The 15,734-nt window shown below is 41.1% G+C and overlaps 1 protein-coding gene across 12 annotated transcripts in view; it reads left to right on the top strand.

Annotated features, from left to right (window-relative positions):
• Positions 1 to 15,734, top strand: part of LOC127508724 (NACHT, LRR and PYD domains-containing protein 12-like) — a 506,035-nt gene that overhangs the window by 7,517 nt on the left and 482,784 nt on the right. For all 12 annotated transcript variants that reach the window (XR_007928885.1, XR_007928880.1, XR_007928883.1 and 9 more), the window contains exons 2-5: positions 8,505 to 8,591; positions 8,667 to 8,804; positions 9,382 to 9,429; positions 13,790 to 15,560. Coding sequence is in view for 4 of the 12 variants with exons in the window: in XM_051886992.1 (XP_051742952.1) it covers positions 8,561 to 8,591; positions 8,667 to 8,804; positions 9,382 to 9,429; positions 13,790 to 15,560 (1,988 nt within the window). In the remaining 8 variants the exon portion in view is untranslated. The remainder of the gene's footprint in view (positions 1 to 8,504; positions 8,592 to 8,666; positions 8,805 to 9,381; positions 9,430 to 13,789; positions 15,561 to 15,734) is intronic.

Below are 15,734 nucleotides of genomic sequence, written 5' to 3'. Positions count from 1 at the left end.
AGGATCGCAGACGGACCCAGATTATTGTTGCTCAACATTCACTGCAAACTGACAAACTGAGTATCATTAGAAAGATTAAAGACTCCAGCTTCAATATTTGACCACTGTTTATGATAAAACTAGGTTGCAGTGACATTAATGCAGTGACTTTTTTCGGCATGGCGGTGGAAGATTTCTGATCTCCAGCCCTATATCAGGAGATCCCTCAAGTCATGGAGGAGCCTGTGACCCAACTGATGCAGGGTCTGTGAAAGGAAGAATTCACCAGTCAAGAAGATTCTTGAAGTTTTTGAACGGTAGGATTTTTAAAATATTTTTTAAAAAGTCTCTTCTTCTCACCAAGGCTTCATTTATTTTATCCAAAATAACAGTAATATTGTGCGATATTTTTACAATTTAAAATAACTGTTTTCTATGTGAATATATTTTAAAATGCAATTCATTTCTGTGTTGGCAAAGCTGAATTTTCAGCATCATTACTCCAGTCTTCAATGTCACATGACCCTTGAGAAATCATTCTAATATGATGATTTGCTGTAGTGATAATGTTACAAAAGCTTTCTATTTCAGATCAGTGCTGTTCTTTTGAACTTTCTATTCATCAAAGAATCCTGAAAAATATTTCTTGAGCAGCAAATCAAATTCAGCTTTGACAACACAGAAATTAATTACAATCTATTCACATAGAAAACAGTTATTTTAAATTGTAATAATATTTCACAATATTACTGTTTTTGCTGTATTTGGGATCAAATAAATGGTGAGCAGAAGAAATCTTACCATTCAAAAACTTTTGACTGGTAGTGTATTTAGAATATGTTCTGATTTTCAGTGCAAAATGAACCTTTGGAAATGCATTGATGTATTGTCTGATTTTACAATGTGGAGAGAAATAAATCTCCACATTGGACACTGGAGAGAATATAAATATTTTCATCAATGTACAGTACTGTTCTTGTGTGTTGTGTTTGGTCGATATATTCATATACTTTACTCTAAAAAATATCTCTGGAAAAAAAAAAAAAAAATCAAACCCAGACTATATCACTGGAAAAGTAGAAATTTTACAAGTGTTTAAGATTGAGCACAGCAGTGTGTAAGTGGTTCAAACAGAATCCGTTGTATGTACCTTGTGTGTGCCATACAGTGTCAAAATTGAGTTCTGCTAAAGTATTATAAAGTTTTGAATGAAGTGTTTAGTTTTGCAACTGAGGTGTTCTGCTACTTGTGTGTGTGTGTGTGTGAAAACACAGACAGACAAGAGAGTGAACACTACTTTATATCATGATACCGAGATATCTCTCTTTATCTCTTCACTGTCTATGGGTCACTGCTCGCCAGTGCTGCCAAAAGTCACCAAATATGCCAAAGTCACCAAATATGAAAATAAAGTATAAACAGGTCTGCATGCGTGTATAAAAAAAATCCCCATTTTAGGGACACCCATTAATGACAACTCAACAGCTCAACAGTAAAGTGTGTGAACTTGAACACATTTTATTTTATATTATTTTACATTTGATTAATTATTTCTAAACAAAAAAACTCCTTCAGGAGTGTGTATTAAGTTGTCACTCTGTAAACAAAACTCTTTTCTAAAACTCTTTTAATGTCATAAACATCATTTTGTGTTCTTATATATTCTTTTATCATTAATTGATGATAAACTTTTTTTAAACATTTAAATGCTGTATATAGGCAACATCATGTGCAATATAATAGGCTATAATATATTTATATAATAATTTCTTAATTCCTCCCCTATTTTGTCATTCTTAATTAAAAATAAATATTATTATAGGCCTATCCATTTCTGATAATCCCAGTTCACTATGGTCAAGCAGGTTGTTTTTAACTCATGGCCACAATAAAATATGTCGTTCCCTGAACATGGATCTCGAGGCCACAACTTTACATCGACTTTACATTGACTTATTATCACGTCCCCACAAGTTAATATGTTGTGGCCACGACAAAATTAAGTCAACCGCACATGTCCCTTGCTGGTCACCGTACATATGATCTCAATATGAAACAAAAACTCAAACAGGGCATTTTTGCCCCGATATCTTGAATTTTAGGGACTTTCTGACTGCATTCTGTAGCCATCATATGGAGAGTTGTTGCTCATCATATTCATCATCAGTCAACTGTATGAAATGTCAGATGACCTACATAGGTCTGGGGCGGGGCAAGTGCGTTGAATGTGTTTTATGAATTATAAAAATAATATTATAATCTAATAATGATGTCTAATATTGTCTTAGAATATAATAATTATCTGTCTGCCAAGCTGTATATTTCGAGAGCCTCTTCATGCGTACTGCTGTGTCTGTGTGTTCAGTGCGCAGGATTGAGCGTGAACGCGAGATTACAGCAGGGTGTGGCCAACCAGTGCAAGAGTTTCATTGCCCAAAATAAAAAATCAACAATTTTATTTAAATATAGCCAAAATAGCTCCTTGTCGCAAAACATTAATAAAAGTTGCAGGAACAATGAGAAAGTAGCTAAATTTGGCAACAAAATCCCCAAATTGGCAACACTGTTGCTCGCATCAATTTCAGGGCATTGACATTTACATTATCCTTCAGAAGCCTGTGCTTGGGTTTGTTTTCTTCACAAAAGCTGTTTTCTGTTATCCACTAAATGAAAACGTCTCAGGTTACGTATGTAACCATGGTTCCCTGAGAACAGGGAACAAGACTCTGTGTTTCCTTGCCATGCTTCGGGCTGCCTGCTGAACAGTCCCTCAAGACGACGGATAATGACTGCTTCCCCAGGCGCGCCTTTTATACTTCCGGGTCGCGCCGTATGACGTCATAGGCTGTCGCCGGCCAATAGGCATTGGAGTTATTGGATAGTTGGCTTTCAGACACCGAGTCACGTGACGTTCCCCATAGCGTTTGCAAACGCAGAGTCTTGTTCCCTGTTCTCAGGGAACCATGGTTACATACGTAACCTGAGACGTTCCCTTTCGAAAGGGAACTTCTACTCTGCGTTTGCAAACGCTATGGGGAACGATATACCCACGCCGCCATGCTTGAGGAGAGTGCCTGCCAAGAAATATGGCTGAGACAAAGGCTCCAGAGCAGTTAGAGAACTGCTTGGCAACTCCCCCTCGGGTCACACCAGGCTGTCAGTGACAGCATTCCCTTTGGCCAACAGCCCAAGCTGAACTTCAAGAAGGCCTTCCTTAGAGGTCCTACAGAAGCTGCTAAGGCATCTGGAACCAGCTTTTCCGAAGATAAAGCAATCCCTTTAAGGGAATGTGGCCAAGGAACCGAAGGGAACCTCGGCCAGTCACTAGAGGGGAACGAAGTCACCCCCAATGCCACCAGGGTGGCCGACCTGGTCTGTCACGAGACAAACTTAGTCTTGGCCAATCCTGTCTGAATACAGAGCCTCTAAAATGCATTCTTCATAGAAGATAGTAAGTAAGAGTGACCTGCAAAGAGGCAGGAACAAACTCAAACCCACGCGTAGAGACGGGCATCCTGGAGAGCGGAACTCAGCTAAGTGCTATGAACCCTCGTATTGAGAGGAGTACAATCCACTCATCCTAGGATCTACTCAATGCTTAATTAATGCACTGAGGAGGCTGTGCGCTAGAGAACCCTGATCCAGGGGAGCACAAACCAGCCTGAGGCTGAATCTTAGAAGGAGGCCTAATTAAGGCCTACCACTATGATCAGCTTAGGGAGCTAAGCACTATTACAAACGTAACCCTAAAAGAGAAGTACGAAGCTCACCTAACAGGTAGACCATGCAATGGGCACATACTCCTGGAGGCTGAGGAGGGGCCTACTGCATGATAGAAGTTATGTGGAAACAGAAGTCTTATACAGAAAGTGGCCTGGTTTTAAGGGCCACCCTGAACACCTGTCTTGTTTTTCTGGGGTAGACAGACGACTTCAATGGCAGCATAGGAGGCTGCAAAGTGCCCGCATGACAATCCACCTAACACAACCCAACGAGCAGTGCACTCAGTAAAAGCACCTTTTACTCTTTAAAGCAAGAGGAGTGCAGCGTACGCCAACACGTATTAAGGAAGGCCTGGAGGGGACTATAACCTCAACAGACACGTGGCATCAGCTCGTGGCAGTGTTTAGGCCCCAAGGACGATAAACAACCAGACAAAAAGGAGGTTGGATTTATCACTTAGGCCTCTGGCCAACGAAAGTGTATACAGATAATTCTCAAAGAGAAATACACCCAAACATACTCCAGTGTGTTCAAAAGAGGCGGCCCATAGGCCTAGCAACCTCTAATACACACGGCGTAAGTCTCGTGGCCGTTTCCAGGAGCACAAAAGATCCACCCTAGGCGCTAGGTGGCTCTTAGCTCAACTAGATTAGAATCAGACTCAGGGAGGCAGATGTAGGTTAAACCAACCTTCAAACCTAAGGTTTCACTACCATAATCAACCTGAGGAGCTAGCCACTGGGAATACTCGGTAAAAGCACCTTGTTACTCTCACAGCGAGAGGAGTACATGACTGAACTCCACATATTACACCGGAGGCCGCAGTAGGCCTGCCTTAGTAAACACGTGGCATCAGCAAGTGGCTACCATAACCATACCACCCAAAGGCCATGTATTAGAAGTTTTTTTTAAGATGATTGATATATGAAAAACGTTGCCGAACATCGTGAACAGGCCTGTTAGGGCCTATCCGTCAGCGATGGGGCGTGGCTGATGGTGGCATGGTTTCCCAGACATCCTGCCAACAAGTCGACTAGAAAAGGAGGCCTTAAGGGGCCTCCATTCTAGCATCAAGTGGCGATCAGCCTGCTCACAGATTAAAAAACACAAACTGTGCCATCATGTAAACTAAAAAAAGGAGGCCTGAAGGGGCCTGCCAATTCAATAACACGTGGCTTAAGCTCGTGAATATAAGGGAACCAAGCTACAGGGAACCAGCTCTAACCCAAATAGCTATGGGAAGCTAACTGCGACCTGCGCTAGGCTATACATTCCAACAGGCAATGTACCCTAAATATTTGTGACTAAAGGGAACCAAACAAAACCAACATGGTCTAAGGGAGGCTAATACAAGCCTACTACCTCAAACAGACATGTGGCAGGGCCTGTGGCAGCGTAAATCTGTGAGAATATGTGAGCATATTATGATCAGTTAAACAGCATTGTAAAACAACTGCTAACTAGAAGGAGGCCGAATATCATAAGGCCTACAATCCGAGTTATATGCAATATGGCTGTTAACAAGATCACCAAAAGGGGAGCTACTAGATACCAACTTTGCTCAAAAAAGTGGCTCTAACTACCCCGAGTATGCACTCAGTGACACAAAAAACCTCTTAACTGGGGAATATAAGTCACCATGTACTCAAATAGAGGCCACTTTACAGCAAAAGGGCCTGCTATTATGAGAGCAGTTGCTAACCTGTGGCAGCATAAATAAGCTCACATACAAATGTAGGGCAAAAGTCTAGAACTCAAAGTAACACAAACTTTGATATACATGCTGTCTTTGAAAGGAAAAACAGTCCCTGTACAGATTCTCAGATCTGATCTAAGCCCTAGAGGACAGGAGCTAAAAACTAGCAACGTCAACTCAAACTTGCAAAACATCAAGTGGCTCAGAAGAAAATCATTTACTTTAGCATGAAAGTTCTAGAAAGTGGGGCCTAGCTACGCGAAGATAAGGGCCTACCACCTGAGAAACAGCATCAGGGGGTCAAAAACAGTCTACAACCTAGCTGTTAAACTCACAATTGCACCTACACAAGCAAGGTGATAATTGGGCATACGGCCTAAACAACTCCCTCGGGAGGAAACCAGAACTAGGAACTACACATCCTGAAAGGATAGTAAATACATATGGGGTTACTTCATATACCACACATCACCTAGCTCTAGCCTGGCCGCTAAGCTATAGGCCTATACACTACAACAGGCCCATAACAAAGCCTGATCTTCACTTCCAAGTCTCATGATGAGAGAAATAAAGCGAAGCTCAAAGCTAAAATGTCAGGCGGCCGGTTAGGGCCGCCGTAGACATATAAACTGAAGTAATGAGTGCCAACTCAAACTATACTGAAAAATAGCCGAGAGGCTACTCATATATAGAAAAACTAAGCGGCAGCCATTTTGTGGCCTGCTCAGTCAGTCTCAACACTCCAGTTTTGCCCAAAACCCCCAAATAGTTCACATTTTACTGTTACATGTTCAGGAAATTATACAGGAACAATACAAGGTCAAACATTTAAATAATTAAATCAGACCTTGTCTTACCTTCCTGTGGCTCGAAGACCAAAGACTCCTCCTTCACTTATTTGAAATGGGAAGGATGAAATCCATGGTTCTAGAAGCCCAAATAACCCTTTCACTATCAAGCCAGAAGGCAGGGCCTTCAGAAAAATTTCATCATGGGCCCAGCCGTCAGCCTGACTGTTCAAAGGTGTCGTCCTGAACATGCACAGTGATTAAAAATGCCCGGGAGGCCGAGGAAGAGAGGCGAAGGCAGATGTAGAATTACCTTCGCCAAGAGAGGGGATCGATCAGCGGCGTTGAACCGGAGCTTTCAGTGTCGGTGCCCTGCCCGTGACGAGATAGTTGGCAAACGTCTCGTCAATGGGTGGCAGCGACACATACCCATGCTGGCCTAATCCCTCCACATCAGCGAAATTCTCCCGCTGATGTGGGTGAATTCTGGCCGAGTATGGGTTCTTCCATGCCTTCTTGATCTCTACGTGAAGATCTGGAAGGAATGGAAGGCTCACTGGAGTTACGGGGTTGTGGTCAGAAAGAAACCGTTCGTCTAACCTGCCGCGAACGGGCTCTTTTCTCGCGCGCTCCCACGGCAGCTGCAGCCTGCCGGCGGCGCACTCCACAACCTCCAATAACTCGGCATATGCTGGGCCTCCTCCATTGCCATCTCTTGCTCACGGGGGCTAGCAGCCAGAAGAACACTCGCTCCTGGATCCGATGATGTCAGAGACAAGACATCATCGTCATCCAGGAGCTCATCCCCGCCAGCCGCCGCCAGAGGTTGAGAGACTGTGACACCTCTCTCAAACTTGGCAGCGAGCTCCACCTGCGAGCCCCATGAGTGCAGCCGCCGCTCTGCCTCGGCACGAGCAGGGCCGGACCCACCATGCACAGATGTTGACGCCTCTTCCCTTGAGAAGAGGGCCAGGCGGGAACGGAGCGTTCTCATGGGAAAACGCTCACAAATCTCACAGACAGCGCCCTCAAGCACTGTCCGTGCGTGTTCTTCTCCCAGACAGTGTACACATAAAGTGTGCGAATCCTCCGGAGTCAAAAATCTCGGGCATGGATCCGCACACTTCCTAAAACGTTTCTGTTTGTCCTCAGACAGAACCAGAGATGTACTCACAAGTATAGCTGAGTTATACATGACAGTGGCAAGACACAAACAGTCCCGAAAGACGATGGATAATGACTGCTTCCCCAGGCGCGCCTTTTATACTTCCGGGTCGCGCCGTATGACGTCATAGGCTGTCGCTGGCCAATAGGCATTGGAGTTATTGGATAGTTGGCTTTCAGACACCGAGTCACGTGACGTTCCCCATAGCGTTTGCAAACGCAGAGTAGAAGTTCCCTTTCGAAAGGGAACTACCAGGTTTCAGAGGCCCTTCGTGGACTAACGAAGTTACACTACACTTAACTTCTAAACCTTAGGGCTAAAAAACTCAATTTGAATTTCTTACTAAATATTATTCAAATTTATATTCTGATTCTAAACAAATTGAGGTAACAAAAGTGCATGTAGATAAGTGGAAGTGCATACTATCAGAAAACAAATGCAAACAGACAGCGTGATGTATTATGTTCACACAAAATAGCAAACTGTCATTCTCTAAACTATTCACTCATTCAGCCGTATAGGCTATGCACAGGAAACAGAAATGATTAGTTCACCTCTCGAGTCCCTACACCGGTCCGAGTCTTTCAGTCTTTTGTCATGGTTTAGGCACAAAGTGACCCTCACAGAACTGCTCTTCTAGGCACCAGCTTGTCAAGAAAAACAAGTCATTCCATCATCCAGGGTGCCAGTTGTTCATCTTTCACCAATACTGATCTGCAACAAGAATACCAACACACATACAGATACAAAGGATGCGTAGCTTCTCCAGGGTTGAAGTTGGTTGAGCAGGATATTTCCCCAAAACATATAGATAAGTTTGGAGATAAAGACAATATTCATCATTATTCTCTAGTGTTCGAAGATGAAAAGGAAAATAAATGCTTTAACATAAATCTATGACTAAGTAAAATCTCATGAGCTTGAAGTATTTAAAAATCATGTAATGTGTAGAAGGATAATGATTCTTCACATTCTCCACCACCTTCACATTTAATAACTCATAATATATTTTATAATTGCTGCATGCTGCTGCGATATTTTATTGACCTGTTTTTTTTTTCTTTTCTTTTTTTGGAAACGCCTTGTTTATTTTTGGAAAGTGTCTGGTAACAGAGGAGCAATTCTAAACCTTTTTCTTCATGTCCATCTGCAGTGAGTCAGTGAAGGACGATTGTATCTGTTGATCAGCATTATGACACACTGGATGAGATGGAAGAAGACAAGCTGAAACACAAGGAAGGTAATGAAGAAAAGAATATCAGGAATGTTAACATTGTCATTTAGGAAATGTAATTAATCTCTGTTTCTATTCCAGTTCAGATGAGCAGCAGCGCTCACACTGGAGTCAGTGTTGATCTGAATGCTCAGACGGGAGCAGCTGTAAATGCTCCTGTACTCACTGGAAACACCATCACAGCCCCAGTGACCTTCATCTACAACACTGCAGGAAACGGTACTATCACTACAGCTGTGCTCACTGAGACACATTAGCAGTCAGTTAATAGCTTGTTGAGTGAAATAATGCTCAGTGATTGTGAACCCTTTTCCTAAAAAGGTCATGTAAGAATTAGATTTCTCTTACTCTTCAGTTAAGATTCAGTCCCTCTCAGTTATAAATGGTCGGCGGCTGTGGGAAGAATTGTTTTACAGATACATAGAAAATGTATCTGTAAAATGAATCATTTCATAGTCTGAAATTACAAATATGGAACATAACCTTGAACAAAGAAAAACAGGAAAAAGATGGCTAGAAATAAGAGGAAAAGAAACATATCATTTGAAAAACAACTCCTTATAAGTCACTACAAATTCTCTATGGTGAATGAACATAAAAGAAGTGAATGGTGACTTATATTACATTCAGGAAGAGAATAAAAGGGAGGGCTGTAGGAGGCCTCTAAATCTCACAGTTCACTTTAAGGTCATATTGTTCACAGGCAGACATACTTTAGCTACAGGATTTTCTTTTGTGTATCTGTAAAAAATTATATATATTTTTTTTATTTCCCTCCTTTTCTTTCTCCTCACAGAGCCACAAAATATTACAGAGACAGCAGAGAAACACAGAGAAGAGCAAGGTACAGTCTTAACAGTCATATTCTCTTAAGGCGAGACACGGCAGGTGAAAACATCGTTTTTTCATGCAGTGGTCAATTTTGAGATTTTGGGCCAGTTTGCTCCCTTAACATGTAAACTTTCATGTCAAAATAAAAAATATGTCAACATTACACATTAAGGGGGTTATTTCATTATATTTTGTCAACTTGCGCCTTTAGATTTCTATCGGAAATCACCAAAATTTAGCATTCTAACGCGAGCTCCCGTGCCGTCTCCATTCACAGAAACATGTCATGCCTGGTATCATTGTAAAGCTCCCAGTCTCATTCACAGTGCTGTCTAATCCAAATATGGGCATTTCCTTTGTAGAAATAACCAACCGCGAAAGTTTGCCGGGGAATCTACAGCCGAAAACCACATCTGATTGGTCGATGTGAATTTCCGACTACGTGATTGGTTCTCACGTGTCACACTTCCTTGTTTATTCTGCGCCTGAGAGAAAATGCCGACAACACCGAAATCAGCTCATAAACTTTCACAGAAAAGACGGCAACAGCTGTCACTTGCAAGAGCTAGTAAAAAGAAAGTAAACAACAGATTAGACGATGAAACCCCATCAGCGAGTGCCTCATCGCGTAAGCTATCGTTTGGAAAGGGAAAGAGAGAGTCTGTTGGAGGGAATGACAGCCGCGCCACACAGGAATGGCTCATAATTCACGTCGCACGATTGAATGAATTAGTCAGTGGTTTGTGTTGTCCTAACTGTGCTGGATCAGGGCTGAAAATTGACATCGATGCACAGAATCATGGGTTCTGTAGCAGTGTGTTGCTGGAGTGTAGTCTGTGTGAAAGAGATAGATACTGCAGAAGTATTTACACATCTACGCGTCTGCAGGACGAGTCCAGGAACGACGTTGCATTTGATGTGAATGTGCGGATGGTGCTCTTAGCACATGAATTAGGAATGGGGTATGCAGCTCTCAAAAAAATCAGCAAGGTGTTGGGGATACCTTTCCTTCACCTTAAGACTTATCAGAGACACAACAGAAAAGTGACAGGTATGAAAAAGGTTGAGCCAGAAAACCAAGCAGAGTAGTGTCTAAATGCCAAATGCTTTTGTCTTGTGGATAGTGTCAGAAGTGAGAGTGACATTACATTTATATTTCCCCTCATAATGCACATTATATCATAAAAATGTAAACATATTTATACATAAAATATTAACAAATAAATTTTATGATATTCAGTATATTTTGTTGGACAGATTTACTTTCACGCACACACACACACATAACATAATCATATCATAATCAGATAATCATATAAGAATCCACTGTCTTTTAAAAAATAAGTTATATGTGCACTATGAATAAAACCTGATTAAATCAATGTTTATTTATACGGTATTTGTTTCATTGTAGTTGCAGAAATTGAGAGAGGCTTGGGGTCATTGCACAGGGCCAGGGAGCAGATCAGGCAGGCTTATGCTGAGGTTGATGCAGATGTGGCAAAGTTACTGATGGAGGATGAAGATGCAGTTATAAACATCAGCGTGTCTTTTGATGGAACCTGGCATAAAAGAGGTTTCACATCAAATTATGGCATCGGTGTGTGCATTGATGTCCTTACAGGTCTAGTAATAGACTTTGAGGTCTTGTCCTCCTACTGTCATGCATGTGCCTTAAAGAATAGTGCCAAGCGAGAAGGAAAAATAACAGGCCAGGAATTTGAAAGCTGGAGGGAGGCACACACTGACTGTGCTAAAAATTTTGCAGGCTCAAGTAAAGCAATGGAGCAGGAGGCAGCTAAGAGGATGTGGGCCAGGTCAGTCAGTTGTCACCAGGTGCGATATACTGAGATGCTGTCAGATGGAGATAGTGCTGCATTTAAGGAGGTGGTTGCCCTCAACCCATACCCTGGACATGAAATTGTGAAATTGGAGTGCATAAATCATGCCCATAAGCGCATGGGTACAGCACTTAGGAAACTAAGTAAATTAAGTAAATTAGGGGGCAAGGGTCTGGGCAAGCTGACTGCCCCTAAATGTAAGGCCTTGCAAAATTTTTACAGGGGGGCTATTATTAACAACCAGGGCTCCGTAGATAAAATGAAAGCTGAGATCTGGGCAGGTCTCCTTCACAACATGTCTAGTGATGACAATCCATTACATACGAGGTGCAGTCCATCGTGGTGTTGGTACAGGAGAGCAGAGGAGAATGGAGAAACACCAGAGTCCCACAAGCATCACACTAAAAACTTTCTGTCACGTGAAGTGGGAAAGAAGCTTATCCCTGTGTACCACCGAATGTCCAGTGACAGTCTGCTACAGCGTATGCAGCACTCAAAATGCAAATGAGTGCCTCAACTCTGTCATATGGGCCCGATGTCCGAAAACAGTATTTGTGGGGAAAAGCAGGGTTGAGGCTGCAGCCAGTATGGCTATTGCCACTTTTAATGAAGGTGCCTCTGCCATGCTGGCTGTCATGGATAAGTTGTGGCTTCAGTGTACAGTTATCACTGTAAATACATGCAGTTACACTGACATGGTTAGACTTTCAAAAGCGAACATTTTTCAGTCCACCCGTGTGAAACGCAGGCGCCAAAGCGTAAGCACAGCCAAAAAGGTGAAAAGACACCGATAGGAGATCGAAGAGGGGCCTACATATGGTGCAGGCATGGACATTTAGGCTGTAAACAGACAGGGAGCTGTTTATTAGATTCGTTTAGTTATAGATGGACATACAACAAACAGACGCAGTTTTTGTGACTGTTGTTATGTGTGTTTGTTAAGATAGTTCTCTTCAGCTTAAGGCTATTGTTATTAATAATTTATTCATTTATCAATTTCCATGTGTTTGAAATATTGCATAATACTGATATTAATAAACTGAATATATACTTTGTTTGTAGGTTGGGGGTTTCAATAGAAATGTATGAAATTATACAATATAAAACTTTAAAGGCCGTTTTCTCAAAATGAGTTTTTTCTCACACTCAGAGTCAGATATATCCACTTCAGTAGCACCTACAAGCACCAACTTTTCCAGACTTATACTTAACTATATCCTGAAGGCTTTTACAGAGGGATTTGTTGATATATCATTCCTATCCTGAGTTATAGATCCTTTTACTCAAAAAAACATGGCGAAAATAGATTTTTTTAAGGCTATTGTCAGTATTCTCTAATTTACTAAAGCACAAAATAAGATATCCAGAATCCCCTCTGTAAAAGCCCTTTCATCTAATATGTCAACAAATAGAACCAAGAATTTTAAACCTGGACCTTTCCAATTTCCAGATTTTGTTTTTGGAAATGTATGCAAATGAGCGTATATTTAAGTATATAAGGCCTCATTAGCATATTAAAACATAAATTTACACAAAACTTGTAATACATTTTTTTCTTATGTTTATGCCAGTAATAAACTGGAGAAGTTTCACAGTGATATCTTCTAATTTAAAAAAAATCCCTATTCGCCTGTAGTGTCTCGCCTTAAAGCTAGTTCACACTGCACCATCAGATGTCGACCAACACCAATAGACAGATATTGTCAGATAAGTCTTTTCCCTGTTGACATCTCTTAGTGTTAGTCGGTGTTTGTTTTTACCTGCAGAACATGTTCATTCACTGTTTGTCAGGAGCAGGAATGTGATCTGGTGATTAGCATAAGTATGTGCTGTGTGAAATAATCTTTTTAAAGTGTTTCAGAAGTGATTTATACATGTCAGATGTATTTTGAATTTGGACACTAGCCCAGGGGCCTAATGTATAGAAAATCTGTGTTTTATCCTAAATGTTTATGTACACACAAAACTTATTCTCTTGATAAATCAGAGTCAGTGTAAGATTATTTATGACTTTTTAAATCTAAACGCTGCCATGCAGTGGTTGGACAAGTCAGGCTGGGCATTATTAATATTGGAACAGAGGTGATGTACTGTATCACCAGAACTAACTAGACAGCACCACTGACCTTTTCAACAGCCAAATACTCCAGTCAACCACCGGATGTGACTGCCAATGACCATGACAGTATACCTTACATACAAGAACTAGAGCATTCACTGCCAGATGTTCCTCGAACCCTATCCTCTGTACTGAGTTTACAAATTAGGCATTAAAAAAAGTATATATGCCTGGATGAAAATTGTTTTGAATGCTTAAAGGTATTCCCATCCATGAGTGAAATATATTTATCAAAATGTAGTGAATTAAATGGAAGATCTGAGGCCTCTGAGTAATAATTTCAACAGTAATTTAATTACAGTATGTTGAATGAATTCTGATCAGATCATGCTGATGTGAAAGCTTTGACATGTTTCTTTTTTTAATAAAATGTTTTTGCTTTCCCTCATGTTTAATTTATTTACATCAAACAGAGGATTTGATTCTGAAAAAATTATTGGGAACTCACAAAACAGACATGAAGAAGAAAGCAGAGCGTATTTTTGAAGGCAAGAAAGAAAATGAAGCACATCTCAAGGCTGTTTACACAGAACTGTTCATCACAGAGGGAGATATGAAAGATGTCAATCAGGAACATGAGATTCTGAAGATTGATGATGCTTTCAAGAACAAAAAACCACAGGACAAAACAATCAAATGCAATGATATATTTACTGAACTGAGGAAAAATAATGAGGAAAAGATTGTGCTGACCAAAGGAGTCGCTGGCATTGGAAAAACTGTCTCCGTGCACAAGTTCATCCTGGACTGGGCAGAGGAAACAGCCAATCAGGATATACAATGTGTGTTCCTGCTTCCATTCCGAGAGATTAACAGTATTAAAGACAGAGAGTTCAATCTCCATGAGTTTCTGCTGAAATTTTATCCTCAATTGAAGGACCTGGAAAAATCAAAGTTTTATAAGGTATGTAAACTTGCGTTTATATTTGATGGACTTGATGAGAGTCGCCTGCCGTTGAATTTTGAAAGCGGAACATTGAACAATGTTGAGGAAAGATCATCTGTAGACGAGCTGTTCACAAGTCTGGTCAAAGGGATTCTGCTTCCATCAGCTCTTGTCTGGGTGACTTCACGACCAGCAGCAGCCAATCAGATCCCTCCTCAGTATGTGGGTTTGTTCACAGAGGTGCAAGGATTCACTGACCAACAGAAGGAAGAGTACTTCAGAAAGAGAATCACAGATGAGACTCAGGCCTCCAGAATCATCTCACACATTAAGACGTCTCGTAGTCTCTACATCATGTGTCACATTCCTGTGTTCTGCTGGATCACGGCCACAGTACTTCAGAATGTTAAGAATACTGAGAACATCAGCACAACACTCACTGAAATGTACATTCATTTCCTGCTGATACAGATGAACATGAAGAGCCAGAAATATGACAAAAAAACAGAGAGACAGCGTACAAAACTCTTACAGTCAAATAAAGAAATGATTTTGAAGTTAGCCAAGCTAGCCTTTGAACAGTTGAAGGAGCAAAACATTGTGTTCTATGAGGAAGATCTGGAAGCATGTGGTATTGATGTGAGTGAAGACACCGAGTTCACAGGAATGACCGCTGAGATCTTTAAGCAGGAAGATGGACTTCATGAAGAAAAGATCTTCTGCTTTGTGCATCTGAGTGTTCAAGAGTTCCTCGCTGCAGTGTATGTGTTCCTCTGTTATCTGAACAAGAACATGCAGGAGCTTCAGTTTTTCTTTGAGAAGCCAAAAGAAAACATCACATTGCAGGAGCTACTAGAGAAGGCTGTTAATAAAGCCATGAAGAGTGAGAGAGGACATCTGGACCTGTTCCTGCGGTTTCTGATGGGAAATTCACTGGGATCCAGTCAAAACCTGCTCAAAGGCCTGATCGCACACCCTGAAGACACCACAGAGAGCATCACACAAACAACTGAATACATTAAACAAGTACAAAACAAGACGATCTCAGATGAAGCTTCAGTCAACCTGTTTTACTGCTTACTTGAGCTCAAGGATCATTCATTATATGAGGAAATCCAGACATACCTCCGTTCAGATGAACATCCAGGGAAAAAACTCTCATCTTCAATGTGCACAGTGCTAACCTACATACTGCTGGTGTCGGAGAAGGTGCTGGATGAGTTCAACCCAAAGAGGTTCACGTCATCTTCAAACTACAAGAGACTCGTTCCAGCTGTGAGATGCTGCAGAAAAGCCCTGTGAGTAATTTCACTGATCGCTGTTTAATTAAAGGTTTTGTTTTATCACTAAACAACTAAATGTAAAAATACTGAATAATAAAATATCTGTCTGTCCTGATTGTGAAGGGTACAATGTGTTATTGAAAAACATTGAACATCAGAAAATAATCTGGTTAAATGTTCTGTTTTGTC

This window comes from Ctenopharyngodon idella, chromosome 3, assembly GCF_019924925.1.
Source record: "Ctenopharyngodon idella isolate HZGC_01 chromosome 3, HZGC01, whole genome shotgun sequence".
In the NCBI taxonomy this organism is placed as follows: domain Eukaryota; kingdom Metazoa; phylum Chordata; class Actinopteri; order Cypriniformes; family Xenocyprididae; genus Ctenopharyngodon; species Ctenopharyngodon idella.
This window is presented reverse-complemented; position numbering and strand designations above follow the sequence as displayed.